At 35.4% G+C, this 17,431-nt stretch overlaps 1 protein-coding gene across 1 annotated transcript; it reads right to left on the bottom strand.

The window, feature by feature from the left end:
* Positions 1 to 830: 830 nt before the first annotated feature.
* Positions 831 to 16,375, bottom strand: LOC133293894 (protein BONZAI 3-like). The gene is made up of 16 exons (XM_061492515.1): positions 16,232 to 16,375; positions 9,287 to 9,334; positions 8,413 to 8,561; positions 8,237 to 8,285; positions 7,292 to 7,348; positions 6,597 to 6,776; positions 6,364 to 6,498; positions 6,180 to 6,241; positions 5,967 to 6,063; positions 5,733 to 5,847; positions 5,574 to 5,650; positions 5,189 to 5,326; positions 1,484 to 1,651; positions 1,271 to 1,384; positions 1,063 to 1,159; positions 831 to 955 (listed from the first exon to the last, which is right to left on the bottom strand). The coding sequence occupies exons 1-16, from the start codon at positions 16,373 to 16,375 to the stop codon at positions 831 to 833; spliced, it is 1,755 nt and encodes a 584-aa protein (XP_061348499.1).
* Positions 16,376 to 17,431: the final 1,056 nt, after the last annotated feature.

Here is a 17,431-nt window from a genome sequence, read left to right as displayed (position 1 = left end):
GAAGAAACATTATTTATAGACATACCTTTTAAGGATCAGATTTTTAACATTTTTTTTCTCTCCTTCTTTATTACCATTGATTCACTTTTGTATGGTTATGATTTCTCACATGTCATGGTCATGTGAATTTTCACATGAGAGAGGATCGAGATCCATTGAAATCAGAGGAGAACCTCTTCTGTATGGACTAGGGAGATAAGATGGCTGCCAGAGGGACCAGCAGCATGTTTGATTTAGCTGAAAGGGAACGCTAGGGGGTGTTTATTACAGAAGGAAGTTCAGACTAACATTGAGAAAATGTTGTCAGGAAGCCAATTTTTTTATCTCAAAAAATGTGTATTTTCTTCTCATTACAATCTGAAACAAATTTCTTAAAGCAACCGCAGGGGATGAATATTGCGAAGCCTGTAACCAACGTGAGGAAACAAAACATAATAATAGAAGAATTCAAAATTAGTGCTGGGTGCAGCGGATGCCCATAATGGAAGGTGATCGATGACGAAATCAGGCTAGACTCATTACCACGTGGATGAACGAGGACTATCCAAGTCATTATTTGACAATTTAATAAATATTATGTAAGTGGATAAAATCATGTTATATATGAAATATCCAAAGTATACGGCAAGAGGAAAAGGGAGAATATCACCAAACATATATTTATTTCAAATTTAGATCCCAAAGCAAACTTCACTCATCTCCTTTCCCCCCTTGTGCATGATTAAAAAATATTTACCCCCTGAAATCTACTGGAATTTGTGGACCATTTACAGGCAAAAAAAAAAAACAAAAAATGCAAATTGCTTCTTGGTGGTCTCTAATGATAAAATCTATTGAATAGTGGATGCATGAGGAAAATGGGAAGGAAATGGCTTGATGTCCCTGCTTCTCATGAAAGTCAAAAATTGATCAGGTAGTTCTTGCAATAGAGCTTGTACAACAGAGATCTGGCCACCTGTCAAAAACACATGAAAGGGGGTTAGTTTAAATGCACGGTAAAAAAGAAGTGTAAACAATTGAAAGACTCTAACGAAGTTAACCTCAGAAGCAACTGGTACTTACTTTGTACTTCTCTCATAGGGACAAACTGTACTATATCTCGTGTAGCTACACGACCAGTAGAACTCTCTAACCGACTCCCATTGTCAGCATCCAGTACCTGCATGCCAAGAAGTTACATGTTTTTCTCTCTGAAAGCAAAGCATTGCCATGCTACTAAATAATTGATGGAGCCTAAGGAAAAAACTTGAAAAAGGATAAGTAGGTAAACCTCCATGCTCGTGAAATCAGCATTTCCAACTCCAACTATGAGAACCGATAGGGGAAGGTCAGATGCTTTAACCAGAGCATTTATTGTTTCTTGTAGATCCGTAACAACTCCATCCTATAAAAAGATGGACAATTGATTGGTTATTAATAATCATATGTTACAAAATACAGTCATGCATTAGAAAACAACATAACCAGTTCATTATCTTCTCACCGTTATGATAAGCAAAACATAGTATTTGGAGCTGTTATGTGATGAAAGGGACTCGGTAGCCATTTCTGCAGCCATGTTGATAACTGGGCCAAACAAAGTGGGTCCAGAGAGGGTGACATTGCGTAAAGCGCTAGCATAAGCATCCATTATGCCTTCAACTCCTACAACCTAAACACAGGAAAAATATTAATCTTTTTAAAGAAGGTAGGTATTAGAAGCAAAGTAAAATACAAATCATATATTGTGGAGGAAAAGTATCACTTGACCCTGCTTTATCAAATAAGCATATGAACAAGCAGGGCAGTGGCATGTCATAAAAGGATAAGATGACTCCTAGTACAACATCAAGTTCACGATAAATGCGCAAGAGGGCAAGGGTCCTTCCCTGAACTGTATGTATAATAAAATGGCCGGTGTATGTATATATTATTAGCAGTTCTCTTGTCAACTCTAATAAAAGGTCCCGTGAGAGCGGACACCAAGGAGTAGTGGGGAGCACATAAATTCGCTGTTGACTCTCTTTCTTATTATATTTCTATTTTGTTACTGAACTCAAGGTCTCACTCCCAAAATTGCAAATGAGAAAACACGGAGATATAATTATTGGTTCAATGACTTGTAATAGAACATTAGAGTTGATGAATATAATGACCCTAAATGGTAAATCTTAATTAGAGATTTAATTTAAGGATTTAAATGCCATAATTAGATTTAGTGTGTGATTCCGAGTATTTTGACTGTAATCATGACTATGTTATGAACCCGGAGAATTTACAGTTTTGTGAATTAACCGGTAGAGCTTAAAAAGAGCAAAATAATTTTAGAGACATAATTTGATAATTCTGACGACAAATATGAGTTCAGAACGAAAAATTGTATAGTCTGACACTTTCCGTGAAAATCTCGTGAATAGTGTTTCTACCGGGTATTTTGTACTGCTGTTTAAGCAACCGGTAGAGTCCAGAAATAAATAATTGATGAAATAAGAATAAGAAAGTCCAATATATGCCAAGCAAGTCAATATAGGCCCAAGAAAATGATAAGTTTATAAGTGTTAAGTTTCAAAAGTAAATAAAGTACAGTTAGTGATTCACAGTGCATTTCGTCAAAAACGGTGCAGAAACCATACTGTGAATTATGAATATTGTTTTGTAACAAATAAAAATTAATGTAAATGATTTTAGAAAAATAAAAATATGTTCGTAGCTTTAAGTTAGTTACGGGTCAATTTAAGTTAAAATACGCGATAGAAAAACATCCGATGAAAGGGGCCACATGTGCCTATATAGCCTTGTCACTTAAATGAAACACTATTCATTTCAGATTTTCTTCTTCTCTCTCTTGCATGGCCGAGCTGCACTTGGAGGAGAAGGGGCTAGGGTTCCAAATTTCCTTTCTTTGATTTCTTAATCATCCATTCTCCAAATTCAAAGACCCACCACATGAAATTGATTGGAAACCACTCAATGAATCCATTCCACCAATCAATTTGAGCTATAGTTGAGTGTGTGAGGAGTTTTTCCTTCCCCCATTTTCGAGCTACTATTCATCAAGGAGGAGAAATGACATTTTTGGTGGAGCTTTGCTTGGTGAAGGCCTTCTAGGCTTTGGGTAGTTCATTGGAGGTAACAAAACTCTAACCTTATGGCTTTATTAGTGTGAATAATGTTTTGAAAGTCATGAGCATGGTTGGGTAAGAAATAAAGTAGTATAGAATGTGAAAATTATGATGGATTATTGTTATTTAGGAAGTTATAGTGTTGAGTAAGTATCCACATGTGATAAAATAATTGAAAAGCCCTATTGTATTTTCCCCCTAGGTTTCGGCCTTCATGGGTTATATAGGGTTCATCATGCAAATTTTTATTGTATGTTTGAAAAGGTAAAATATGTTGGAATGTAGTGTAAATGGATGAATTGGTGGAAATGCCAAAGTTAGAAAAAAATCCTACAAATACTTGCTCTATGTTTCGAACTATAGGATGTTTAGGGGTATATATATATATTGGTTACATTTTATTCTAATAAAATGTGTTGCATTTTAATATACCAATGGATGAGCTAAGAAGTGAAATGCTTTGACAAATGGTTGAAAAATACCTTGAGTCCCTAAGGGTATGCCCGCGACTTTTAAAGAAAAATAGCATGATTTATGTGAAAAATTCTTAAGTAAATGCTTGATTAAATTAAAGAACGCCAACGGGTGTATAGAGGTCTAGACTTGTGTATTGGCATAGAATTGGCAAAAATATAAAGAAAGGAAAATAAGCGATAAAATGTATGCTTATGAAATAATCATGGTATTGCATCATTTTATTGATGCATTGTAAATTATTCTCTAGGTGTACCTAGGGATTGAGAAGGATTGGAAATCTCTTGAAGCGATAAAAGTAACTTGTTCCACAAGTAAGCGTATTGGTAAAGCTTCAAGAGGTAAGCTCTATGTTTAAGGAGTCTTTTCCTGCTTGAGTGCTCCACCATGGTTAGTGAACTATGGTTGGACTGTATGACTGTAATTTAGATGCTTTGTATAGATGCATTCATATAGAGTTATTTGATAACATGATATGTTTTGCTCTGATATGACTTCTGTAATATGATTTCTGTAACAATCTCTGGCCATTGATTGTATAGTACCCGGATGTCCGCTTTGGGGTCCTCCCTCGGGACTGATGGTGTACGCCTCTGATATGTCTGGTTCCGCTTTGGGGTCCTCCCTCGGGAACACGTGCGTTGATTTCCGCTTGGGGTCCTCCCTTGGGAATGACGACGCACACCTCTGATATGATATGGATAAATCCTCTGTTCTGTTATGATATCTGTTATATGTTGTATTCGTATACTCTGTATCTGACTTTCGTGCAGGAGTGAGCCAGGGGTATGGAGAATTCTCTATAAACCTGGAGCTTATTGAGATTTGTAATCTCACCCCTCTTTAGGGACATATTTTCAGGTGCCCAAATTCCCAGTGAGTCCTCACTAGTGCTGAGGCAGTTGACAGATCGGATTTTGAGTGGCTGTAGGCTACTACCTTTTGGAGTGTTTGATGTCTTTTAGTATTTCCGCATTTGATGGATCACGATATTGATCCTTTATTTTGTATATGGCCTGTATATGTTTTGTACATGTCTGTCACTTGGATGCATGTACATTTGGGTATTCAGGCACGTTATATGATGATGTATTATTCAGTTTATGATTTTGTATTGGATTGCATGTTGATTAGGATAGTGGCACGGAGCCATATTTTGCATGCGCCCATGGATGGGTATCTGATGGTATCTGCATGACTGGTACTTCTGGATTACTATGTTGTATAAACTGTTTATCAGGAAATGCTTCTGAGTGGGATTGGAAAATCCCAAATTGTCCGATTTATAGAGGAAACTCTGCCCGATTTTCGTTTACCCCGAGTAAGAGTTAAAGTAGAAAAAGAAAAAGTTAACTCGTATTTTCGTAAGTTAAGTCTTCCGCTGTTTTCTGTTTTATCATATGTATGTTAATTGAACCGGCTCGAGACGGGGATGTTACAATGAATGAGGTGAAGCTGAGTTCATTAAAGAAGAAAAATGACAACTTTAACAATAGTTTTCTACCTTTTCAAGAATAGTCTAACATCATAACTGCACAATTTTGTCCGATCACTAGCGAAGAATATAAAAAGAACCATCGTACCAAAAAAAGGAAAGAAATTTTTTTTCTCACCTCAGAGCCACCTGGACCGCCATTCAGATTAAAGCAGTGGGATACGGTACCATCATATATCTTTCCTCCGAAGCCCCAAGCAGGAAACCGCTTGTCAGAGTCATAGAACTGAATAACTTCCCCAACCTCCATTATTGCCTACAAATAATTACTATGTTGATTAAGCAAGACAATGGATCAGATAATGTTCATCCTATTATTGAAGCTAGCCAGTACCAAAAAGAAGTTAAAATTTTAAAAATAATGGGTCTTGATCTGTACAAATACCAGACATAATATTGGATAATAAGCTGTAAGACCTTGAGTGTGATTGATTCTATTGTGTTTCCCAAGTCAATAATTAAGAAGTTCACAGTCATGCATTGAAAAGAAGTATCAAGCTTACCTTTTGGTATGAATTTAACCGACCAGATACATCAATGTAATGCAAAGAATCTGGATGTTGAGGACTTCCATTTGAAGCTGGACAAATGTTGAAGCACTTGAGCAAACTATAAAGATGAAATTAGTAATCACCTTCGCTAATAGAACAATTGTTACTTACCAGTGAAATCTATAGCAACCATGAAGTTCAGTTCAAACCCACTAGATATGTAGTCGATAAAACTGAACTGTTCCTTTTCACTATAGTGATCCACAAACAGTTGACCCTTCAGAACCTATATGGAAGAAATTTTAAGAAGTGCGAGGTTAAGCAGTGGAGTAGATCCAAAATGTAATTTATTGCATGGGTCAATAAATACCTTCTCATATACAAAAAAAATAAAAAAATAAATACCTTCTCTTGTCTGTGGTGTTTGGATGGTACGAAAAAATTTGCACCTGTTTTCTCTTTGTATAGTTTTTCAAGGTCTGCTACTGATTTCTGCAGTTTACTAATGTCAAAAGATTTTGATTTCAGTATGTTTTACATCTATGAACTAGAAAATGAAAGCCCAAAAAAGTGTAGTTCAAACAAAAATAAAACAATAACTAACAATTACAGAATTACCCAATAAGTACATGATTGCCACTGCTATTAAAATCAAAACACTCGATAACTAATGGATTATCCTGCACAGAAGTTCAAAAATTTGGAAAGCTAGATAAATATCTTGTAAGTGAGAAAGTAACTAAAATATCTTAGTAATCCATGATTTTACATCAAATGCTAAGCCCAAAGATGACAAGCTTACTTTACTTCCAAACTGCTGGAAGCTAATACAAACTGGTTTCCATTTTGGATTTAAATTGCTATCAATAACTTCAGTCTTGCAAATAGGAACAGAACCTCCACTCTCAACTACTCTTGAAATTCTTAGGAAAGGATCCTGCAAGAAAAACGAAGATGAGAAATTTTACTAATACCAAACAAACAAAAATAAATATGCACTTCAATGGGAATAGGAGCTGGGCATCGAATATGTACACTTTTAGAAAAAATGTCCTTGTTATCCAAGCGAGAACAACGGAAGATCAACTCAACAGCACTCCTTGCAGCGACAGTCTCCTCAGCATGAACAGTAATTGAACCTAGGTTTCTTAAACCACCATGCTCGCTTTTGTTTTGGAGCCTTAAGGTTAAGCTCCGGCTTGGTTTAGTCACAATCTGCCACAGAGGAACACAGACGTACACATACACAGAAGATACACCAGTGTCACACAATGTCCATAGTCTCAATTCTCAGTGAAATATAATTAGCAAGCAGCACTAATAATGTGATATTAATGGGATGAGCTAAAGACAAGTTTTCTTTTGCAACATCAAGGTCACATAATGCGGATCACTTGGAAGTTGCACATTATGGAAGCAGCGAGCTATGTATAGGGTCAATGATGTATCCCCAATGAACATTGTCATATTAAATGGCTGTGAGAGACAAAAAATGGAAAAAAATAAGAAAAATCCTTGGTTTAATTCTTGGGCAACGGGAATCATGGGAGAGGAACATCCACTTGGTGCCTTGTGAGTGTACCACCGAATTAAAAGCCTGATGACAATTTCTCTGTAGTTTAAAGTGCAAACTGAATGTTTTTGATAAAAAAAGAAAAGAATAGTGGACATATTACACCAAATTAACATGGCTGTCATCAACGAATGCAAATGAATGCAATGAAACTAACCTCTGATAAAGTGCAGCTGGTCATTCCAAGGAATTCTTGATCTTTCAGTTTTAGTGTCTGCAAGAGAAAAGGATAAAAACTTTTCTTAATTTTCATATATAAACTTCACCACCATAACCATTAACTAGAAAGTGAGAATATAAATTTGGAGGAATGTCACAAATAGTTTGGGATAAAGATGTTGATGTTGATGTCACAAAATAAAAGCTCATATCTGAACTTTTCATATCTCGTTTCATTTAACTTTTCATCATCTTAATCAGTTGATTCCCATTCCAATCTCATTATGCCATATTTAAATTATAAAAATATGCCACTAAATTTATTTCTTTAATCACACAAGTTCATATATAATTAAAAGTTGAAAGGAGCTGGATAGTCCTATTTTCAAATCCAACAAAGTGGATGTATGACATAAATGATTTCTCACCTATGAAGAAAATAATTTGCCGATGAAAATTTCCTTTTGCTTGAAATTGGCAAGATTAACAAGCTTATTAACTTCATCACTTCTAAAAACGCTGGATACGGTAATCAACTAATTGTCCAATTTAAGCAATTCGAAATTATAACTAGGAAGGCTGTAAGTTGTCCATTATCAGCTCTAGCTCTTGTCTATTATCAAATTTAAGTTATCTGTTATTATCTAATTATTCAGAATTAGCTAGCTACTTAATATTGTACCAGTGTATGATTTAGTGATTTTGTGAAACCATTACATATATATGTGGATAAACAGTTTTTATTGCAAACTAATGAACACTATAGCTGAAGATTTATCTTTTTAAAAGTTTACTGGACTACAAGTTGGCCGGCCATGTGTCTTTTTAGCTGAGTTGAAAAGTGTCACAGTAAAAAAACCTGATTGTGCAAACAATACAGGAAGAACTCATGGTTTAACTAAGCATAGAATGTTAAAAGGAAGAGTTATTGCGGTTAACAAACCTTAGTGGGAACGCTATGATATTTTGTATCAATGTCATACACATGAAATCTGGAAGAAAAGCAAAATGAGAGAGGGAGTTGTAAGTCAATAAGTCAAATCAGAAAGAAGCCTCATTGCTGTACAAAGTAGACCATTTATCTAGGAATAAGCACAGGACAGATCAAGGATAACTTACTGAAGTGGTTGCACAACCTCGAACTGAAATGCAAGGGTTATTTTCTCTATCCACTCTGGATTCAAGCAATTCATTACGACTTCAGTGCGACCTAATTCTTCCAGATTACCATCTCTTTTCTTTGCAAACACAGCAACCATGGGATCACTCTGAAATAAAATTAAAAAAAAAAAGGAAAAAGAAAAGGAATTCAGCTAAATTAGGCTAACAAAGGCCAATTTTGAAAACCGTACAACTACCCAAGAATACTTCCACGAAGATATTGAAACTTTCAGATAAGTTGCCACCAACAAAAGATTATTATTATTATTATGTTAATAAGAAAATAAATAATATTTGCAAGTACATGAATTTGTGGAGGAAATGTGGCTCTCCTCATAAACTTTTATATACAAGTTTACACAATCTAAAAAGTAAAATAATATACTTGATTGGCATCACTTAGCAGTCTGAAGGAAATAGCATGAATGCGTATTAATGATGTTTACAAGAAAAGTTCAAATTCAATGCAGCAACCATTCTACTCAAGTGTCAAACACAAACTAAAACAAATCCAATTGCGAAAAAGAACAATAGACACTAGAATTTGGGGGTTTTAGAGTTTGTAAGTTGACTCTATTTATAAGCATCTAAGGAACTACAAATTTATTAAAAATGATACTATAAACATCTAAGGAACTTTATTTTTGTCCAAAATAATTGAAAATTGTGATGCTTTTCCCAGCATAAAAAGAGGTAAGGACGTTAAGGTAAATGGAAAGGGAGTTCACGAAGAAAAGAAAGGTTACAGATAAATAAACAAGAAACATCAAGCAGCAAAGAAAATGAAAACCGTGTCAAATCATTGTATAACATATTCTGAAAGAAAATATACCTTTGAAACAATGTCCTGATCAAGTAAGTTAGATGCTGAAAGAGATAGCTGCAGCACAAGTTAGAAGACCATAAATATTTGTCCAACTTGACCAAGTTCCAACAATAACGAATAGTATATTTGAAAAAAAATAAAAAAGTGAACAGATAATAAATTGGAAGACAAACACTCATAAAATACAGAATCATGCTTTATCAAAGCGGCAAAAACATGATTATAAAACGTAGCTAGAGATTTGTTGGTTAGCTTTTCTAGAGCTAATGTTTTAGAATCATATCAATGTAAGGTAAAGCTTAACAACATAAAAAGCATGCATTTGCACAATTTGACTCTCTTTTCTATTAATATTTGACACTTTATCATGACTGATATATTTGAAGTACCATAATTTAGCTTCTATTTGTTTTACACATTCATGATAATCCTGATTGAAGAGCCCGTGTAAAGTCCACTTTATAAAGTTAATTATCTGGTCGCCCAGCAGGATATATAATGGTTAAAATTATGATTTTCAATTTTTTTACATCCATCACATCTTTTCTTTCAAGTTTTGCAGACTGTATCTGAATGCCATATCCAATGTCACACACAATGTTACATGATTTGACCCTCTGCAGGTGACAGACTCAAAACTTAAAACCTCCTTCCTGCAAAAGAATAAAATGTTTGTTACATATTAGTAAAGAAAATACTACTCTTATTTTACATGAGGTAGTTATCTCTTTTTCTCTCACTTCAAAAACGTACCCTTTTTTTTTTGCTTTTAAATAACGGGTCCTACTTGGATTCTCTCTGTAACATGAGAGAACTACTCTCATGTTACGTGAGAGTAACATTACCCTATTAGTAACGATAAATATTCAGAAAAAATAATCTTACAGATTTCCTGAACATGTCATCATTGTTTTCCTTGACTTCGTGAGGATTTCGTTGCGTAAATTCATTGCAAATATAATTAGCACTTGAATAATGCTTGTCCATCATTTATATTTTTTTAATGCTCATCAATGTTTTCCATGATTTTGTGAGAATTTTTTTTTTGCACAAATTCTTTGCACATATAATTAGCACTTGAATAATGCTTGTCCATCATTTATATTTTTTTAATGCTCATCAATGTTTTCCATGATTTTGTGAGAATTTTTTTTTTGCACAAATTCTTTGCACATATAATTACCAGTTGAATAATGCTTAAAGCACGTTAGCACCAAACTTGGTATTTAAATTTGAGTGCAAAAGTTTGAGAATATAAGTGCATAAAAAATAATACAATATTAATTAAAATTAAACAATAAAAATGTATTAACATAAAATAATGTGTATAAGTATGAATAGATAGTATTATTCTTAATAATTATTTATAAAATTGATCATGTACTATTGACGAGAAAGGAAATAATGAAAAAAGGAAAAAAAAAATAGGGTTATAAATTATAGGAATTTTGATATTATGCTTAACTTTTTTTTTTTGACGTCTTCTCTACATATTTCTCTTCAATACTATTAGATTATAATTTTAATTAATTTTTATATTTTTTTCTTTCTCTTGAGATTCTGATCTAACGATATAAAAGGAATAAGTGCCCGTTTGGATGAGCTTTTATTCCTAAAAAAGTTGCTTTTTTTTTTTAAATAAAAGTCCTTTTGAGAATTTTTAGATGTTTGAATAAATTTTTGAGAAAAGTTCACCAATGTCCCTATGATTTGCTTCAGAATCACCTATGTCCCTGTGGTATTTTTTTTTTATCACATATGCCCATGTGCTTTGTAAAAAATAAAAAACCACATGGGCATATGTGATAAAAAAACATACCCTTTTGCAAATCACAGAGACATATGTGATAGAAAAAAACCACATGGGCATAGGTGATTCTGAAGCAAATCACAGGGGCATTGGTAAACTTTTCCCTAATATTTTTTTAAAAAAAGTAAAATTTAAAATAAAAGTTAAAATGCTATTTTTTTTAATAGCTAGTAGTTGGTTGCTTTTGAAACAAACAGAAATCAAAAGATAATGTAATTTTTTTTTTTTTGGAAAAAAGATAATATAAATTTTTAAAATACAATTTTAACCTTATCCTATCATACCTATTTTATCTCTCCTTATCCCAACTATTTTATCTCTCATTTATTGTAATTTTATATTTAAAAAGTGTTTTTTTTTATTTTAACATTCAAACAACTTTTTTATGTAAAAGTGATTTTCAGATCATATATCCAAACGTAAAATAACTTTACCTTTTAAAAAAAATTATTTAAAAAAAAAGCAATACATAAAAGTCATTTTTTTAAAAGTTCATCCAAACGGACCCTAAGTAGAATAAGTATGAAAAAAATGGAAATGTATGAAAAAATTGGAAATGAATCCTCTAATGAGTTATTTAATATGAGACATGTAACACCCCGTTCTAGAACCGGATTGTTATCATTGCGTACGGCATTAAGCGCACTTACAATCACATTGGTTCAATTAGAAAATCGGATAAATTTTTCCTTTTTAAACATATGGTACCAGAGCAGGGCCTCTCATCCAATACGGTGTGGTTCGAGGACGAACCAGGCGGAAGCTGGTGGGCATGTAACATCCCGAGCGCTGACGAGGGCGGGGAGTGATCGCCGGTGCAAAGAGGCACGGACAAGGAACGGCTCCTGACAGGCTTCCAGCGTGGGGGTTACATGCATGAATGAATCAAATCGACACCCGAAAGAGAGGGATTCCAAAGACTGTGTAGGGGTGAGACTGCACAGTTTGGAATAGCTTATAAGAATTAATTGGTACTACCTATGCTAACAAGATGCATCTGCTTTTCGGTAGCCCGGATCAGAAGAACTCCACAGTTAAGCGTGCTTGACTTGGAGCAATTCTGGGATGGGTGACCTCCTGAGAAGTTTTTCCGAGAAGTGTGCGAGTGAGGAAAAAACACACTGAAAAGTCTCGTGTTAGTATGTGGAGACAATCGTTGATTCTTAAAGCGCGGCCGGGCGTTACAAGACAATTGTGTGATAGAATCTTAAATATCAATGAACAAATCAACTGTGTTAGGTTTGTAATTTCCTATCCCAATATTTTCTCTTTCTCATCCCTTATCATCATTGATTCATCAATATATAGTTAAGATTTTTCTAAATGACATGGTAATATTAAATAACACATAAAGGATCCACTAAAAAAAAAAACAGGCATAAAATTCTATCCCTAAATTATATGCAGAAACTTTTATATGTAGTTGATTTTGTCAGCCAAAATATTATGTAACCACAGCGGTTTCTTGAATCAAATGATAATAGATGTATACACAAATGTTTTCTTTTTTTCTTATTCATTGCTATACACTAAACTCAAAAAATCTCAACTAAATATATAATGAGGAAAGCAACCCTTCAAACGGAACCAAACAATGTTTTGGTGGAGGTTGCTAGCTCTTTCTTGTTCGTTAATAATTAGAAGAAGACTTGAAGCAAACCCAAACCCACGAAAACAAAAAAACAATAAGGATCTTGAAAAAGGGTCTACGCTGGTCAAAAACGGGAGAAAAAGTGACTCTAACCACCGAATAATAAATAAATAGTACGTTGACACTACGGACAGGAAGATACAGAATAAATAAAGAGTCAATCTTGTGGGCTTTTTGACCCTTATGCCCCTTAATTAATAATTAATTACCAAATTGTCCCTCATTCAAAACTATTTCGAAAATTTACCCTCCCCAACAAACATAACACCAATCTGCCCCTGTTTGACCGTTGACCACGCAGCCTACCCGGGTACACCATTACCTACCCGGGTAAATTTTGAAACTTTTTATCTACCCGAGTATGTAGGGATGTACCCGGGTAGAGTTCTTGAATCTGGAAAAATGTTTGAATTATTTACCCGGGTACGGAGCAGTGTACCCGGGTAAATCGCGTCCAGAAACCCCAATATGTATGGGTTTCGGCCATTGTTGCGAGGTATAGGGTTTTTGAAACCCCAAAATCTTTCTCTCTTACCCTCTCTAATCCGAAACATCACACATATTTCATCTCATCATTTCAGAAAGCTGAATCTTGGTGGGACATTGAGATTACATCTCCACACTCCCATTTTGTGCTAAAAAATCCGAACCAACCTCCAAACCCAAAACCTAGATCTAATTTTTGTGTGAAAGATGAGTTCAAGTCCAAACATGGTTCCTATAGTTGTTTACTACAATGGGAGGCATTTTGAAGGTCCGAACGGTGTCCGATTTGAAGGAAAAACAAAAACGATGAAAATCAAAGTGGGCACTACATGCAATGAACTGAAGGAGAGAATTCTTCAAAAAATGGGGTCAGAAGGCATACATTCCATCCACCGCATGATAGCCAGGTTAGAGACTGTAGTGGATATGGATACAATATACTACATTGGAAACGATATAAATGATGATGAAGATGTGGAGTTCGTAACAGATGCGTTTGTTGAATGGAAAGTATTAAAATATATTGAGATATATGTTGAAGTTGATGTTGGACAATCTTCATCTTTACCGGTGCATACAACCACTACTGCACACTGTACCGGTCAAGAAGATACAGTTGTACGATCTTCTGCACCTCCTCAGGTAGCATGGGATGAGGATGAAGAGGATGAAGACGAGGACTATGTGGACAGCGAAGATGAGGGAGAACCTGAAAGTGCTATTCCAGAAGGTGATTCGTCAGACACTGACGTGGACGGTAATTTTGAGGCTGACATGAGCGCCGTAAGTCTCGGTACCCCAGCCTTGTCACCACTTCATGTCGACCCAGTCAGTAGTGGTAAGTTATTAAATTTGAATATTTGCTTTAGACAATTTATTATTTGTGGTAAGTTATTAAATTTGACATGATCTTTAGATGCAGGGTCTGAGGAGCCATTCTGGAATGAAAGCCAACATTATTCATTCATTAACTGGGCGCACCCTAATGACGAGTTGGAGATCCTATATGGCGATGATGACTTGCACGGAGGTTGGAAGTTAGGAGATCCGTTATTTGTGCAACAAGAATTTGGGTCCAAACCAGAATTGCAACATGCTGTGAAGATACATTGTATGAAGGGGCGCAGGACAGCCATAGTTGAAAAAAGCGACGAGTCAAGATTTGTTATGAAGTGTAAAAACCATGCTGACGGTTGTCCCTGGTATATGTAATGCCTCCAGTTCACCTGCTGACTGTGAAGGAGGGCCCACAGGATGACAAAGTCCCCTTCCAGCACCTTTGAGTGATTATGCGGGCGCTGGAAAATAATATGTGTCACCACATAATGAAGAATGCGAGCAGAAACTGACAAGTTGCTAACAGGATAATGAGCAAAATGACCGGGCTCAGCGTCTGCCCTCCTAGTCTCTGTAACAATGGTCTCCCGGTTATAATCACCAAATATATGATGGCTGTCTCCATCATATAGTGCTGCTCCTGAGACACCATCAAAATCGAACCCCAGTAGCTCCGTCCAGATAGGAGCAGTCATGATGATATCAATCCCGCATACACGGGAAGTCAGCTCGCCTTGCGAGTAGCCAAGGTTCTGGTAGAAGGCTCTTACCATAACCTCCGAGTATGGGCACCGCATCTCCGCCAGGTGAAGTAAATGTGTCTGCTCAAGAAGCGGCACGATGTCAAAACGCTCTAGGTTGAAGAATGCCGAATCCAGTGATTTCGGTTCGCAGATCTTCCGGGTCATGAAAAACTTCACGAACTTCTCGTGTGAAGGAATGTCATCCTCAAACAAATATCCGAACGTCAAGTCCGGAGCCTGACTCGAAGCAGCCTGGGGCTGAGAGGATGACGACCCATCGTGACGACTCTTGGTTCTTCTCTCGGAATGGGTCACTGGCAGCTTTGAAACGCGTCGAGAGGTCATTGTGTCACACTATTAAACTGAAAAAATAACCAAAATCAGAAATTAGATACATGTTAGGGTTAGGGTTAGGGTTAGGGTTAGGGTTAGGGTTACATTCAGGGTTAGGGTAAGCGTATGACATACAAATTGATAAAATAATTCGGACAGAATCAAATGATATAAACGAAAACAATGAATCAGAACAGAAATCATAACATAATTGAAAAAACTGAAAAAAAAAATGCACCTTTGATCGATTTCAATCGGTAGAAGGCAGAGAGGTTGCAAGGTCCGCGAATGATGATCACAAACAAGACGAATTAGTGCAAGATTATGCCTGAAATCGCTCAAGATGACACTCCTCCAGCAGCTCTACTCGGGTACCCCTTTTGTGGGTTTTCGAATGGGGCTGCTGGGGTATTTTAAAACCCTACCGTCGCGATTTACCCGGGTACACTGCTCCGTACCCGGGTAAATAATTCAAACATTTTCCCAGATTCAAGAACTCTACCCGGGTACACCCCTACATACTCGGGTAGATAAAAAGTTTCAAAATTTACCCGGGTAGATAATGGTGTACCCGGGTAGGCTTCGTGGTCAACGGTCAAACAGGGGCAGATTGGTGTTATGTTTGTTGGGGAGGGTAAATTTTCGAAATAGTTTTGAATCAGGGGCAATTTGGTAATTAATTATTAATTAAGGGGCATAAGGGTCAAAAAGCCCAATCTTGTGTCTTCGCTGGAAAAAGACATAAAGCATAAACAAAACCCTTAATAAGAGAAAAAGAAGAAAGGTAGTAATTTTGTAACTACAGAATTCTTTTTTATTTTTTATGTTTTAACGAGAGTCTTAATAGGAAGATTAGAGTTTTTTTTAGTCAGACATTACATAAATAGTCTCTTGCAAATATAAAATACATATAATTAATTTAATTTTGAAAGGTTCTACAATGGCAACAAAATTATAAAACCATTGACAATAAAATAATTTTCAGAACATTCATAACATTCAATCTGTCATCAAATAGTGATTGAAAACAAATAGAAATTTGGGAGGAAATTAGAAAATGAGGTTGAACTGATGAGCGATAGAAATTGTACCTCAACTTGGGTGCACAATGGCTGAAAACCTTGAGCGGTGTAGAACATGTCGACGGCGTCGTTGTGGGCGGCATTGGTGTTGGATTGATGGAACCCTCCCACAGCTTGCTTTCCTCCTTCCAAATCTGAGAAACACCCTCCCATTCCTCCTTCAAACTTCAAACCCCAAACCCCAATGCCAATAGAACAGTGAAACAGTGAGCGAGCGAGTGTGTTATGTATGCCCTAATTAATAGTAACACTCTTTAACAGCGTCGCGAACTGCAAAATCGATATTCGCTGTACCAAACAACAAACCAAACGCTGCTTTCCTTCTCCCTTGGCTGCTTTTAAAACTCAACAAAACGCGTCTAACAGAAGAAATAAACTCGGAAACTGCGCGTTATAAATCAAAATCTAAATTGTTGATGTATTGTATCCAAAAAAATAAAAAAATAAAAAAATTGTTGATGTATGATTTTAATATCAAACAAATCTGTCTCGATTCCGTTTCTAAATACTTTGCGCGTGTCATTATTAGGATTATAATCACGGTTTTATAAGAGTTGCAGAGATTATTTTGCGTGCTATAATTTTTTTTTTCTTCAAAAACGTGTGGGTCCCACAAAATATTATGGGTAGGAAAGTTTAGTGTGTTATGTTAAATGACAAATGCAAACCCCTCGTAATTAAGGAAAAAATATTTGTTATTTTAAATGACAGAAAGTTATGTCATTTTAAGAGAGATACAGACACAAAAAATTTGAATTTTAAATTAAAAAAAACCATCAACTTCCTCTCTTCCATGATTTTCATTTTTCTGTGTCTATCTTTCTCCTAAGATGACATAACGTATAAATCCTATAATTAATGCCACAATAACACAAAATAAAAAAAGCTATATATAAAATAATAATAGAAGGTTAGAAAAAAGAACAAAAGAAAAGCTGAATCATACTGTATATAGCAGATATCTATCTAAATAGGATGAAGCTAGAAAAAGTAATGCGCGTCAGACCTGGGAAATAACCCCTGTAATTGAATTGAAAGAGTTTTGTTTGTGTTGACACGTTTTATGACTGGGTTTGTGTGTGTGTTAATTTGACCCGTTTTATGACTTGAGTATATATCATTCTGTTGTTAATTTGTTGTTCTTTAGCTCACGAGACATGAAAATCAATGCAAATTGTGGTTTGTGGAAATGCAAGCTTGAAAGGTAGA

The sequence above is a fragment of the Gastrolobium bilobum genome, unplaced genomic scaffold (assembly GCF_033153095.1).
Source record: "Gastrolobium bilobum isolate Gb01-03AN ecotype WA unplaced genomic scaffold, APGP_CSIRO_Gbil_v1 utg4431, whole genome shotgun sequence".
NCBI classification, from domain to species: Eukaryota; Viridiplantae; Streptophyta; class Magnoliopsida; order Fabales; family Fabaceae; genus Gastrolobium; species Gastrolobium bilobum.
This window is presented reverse-complemented; position numbering and strand designations above follow the sequence as displayed.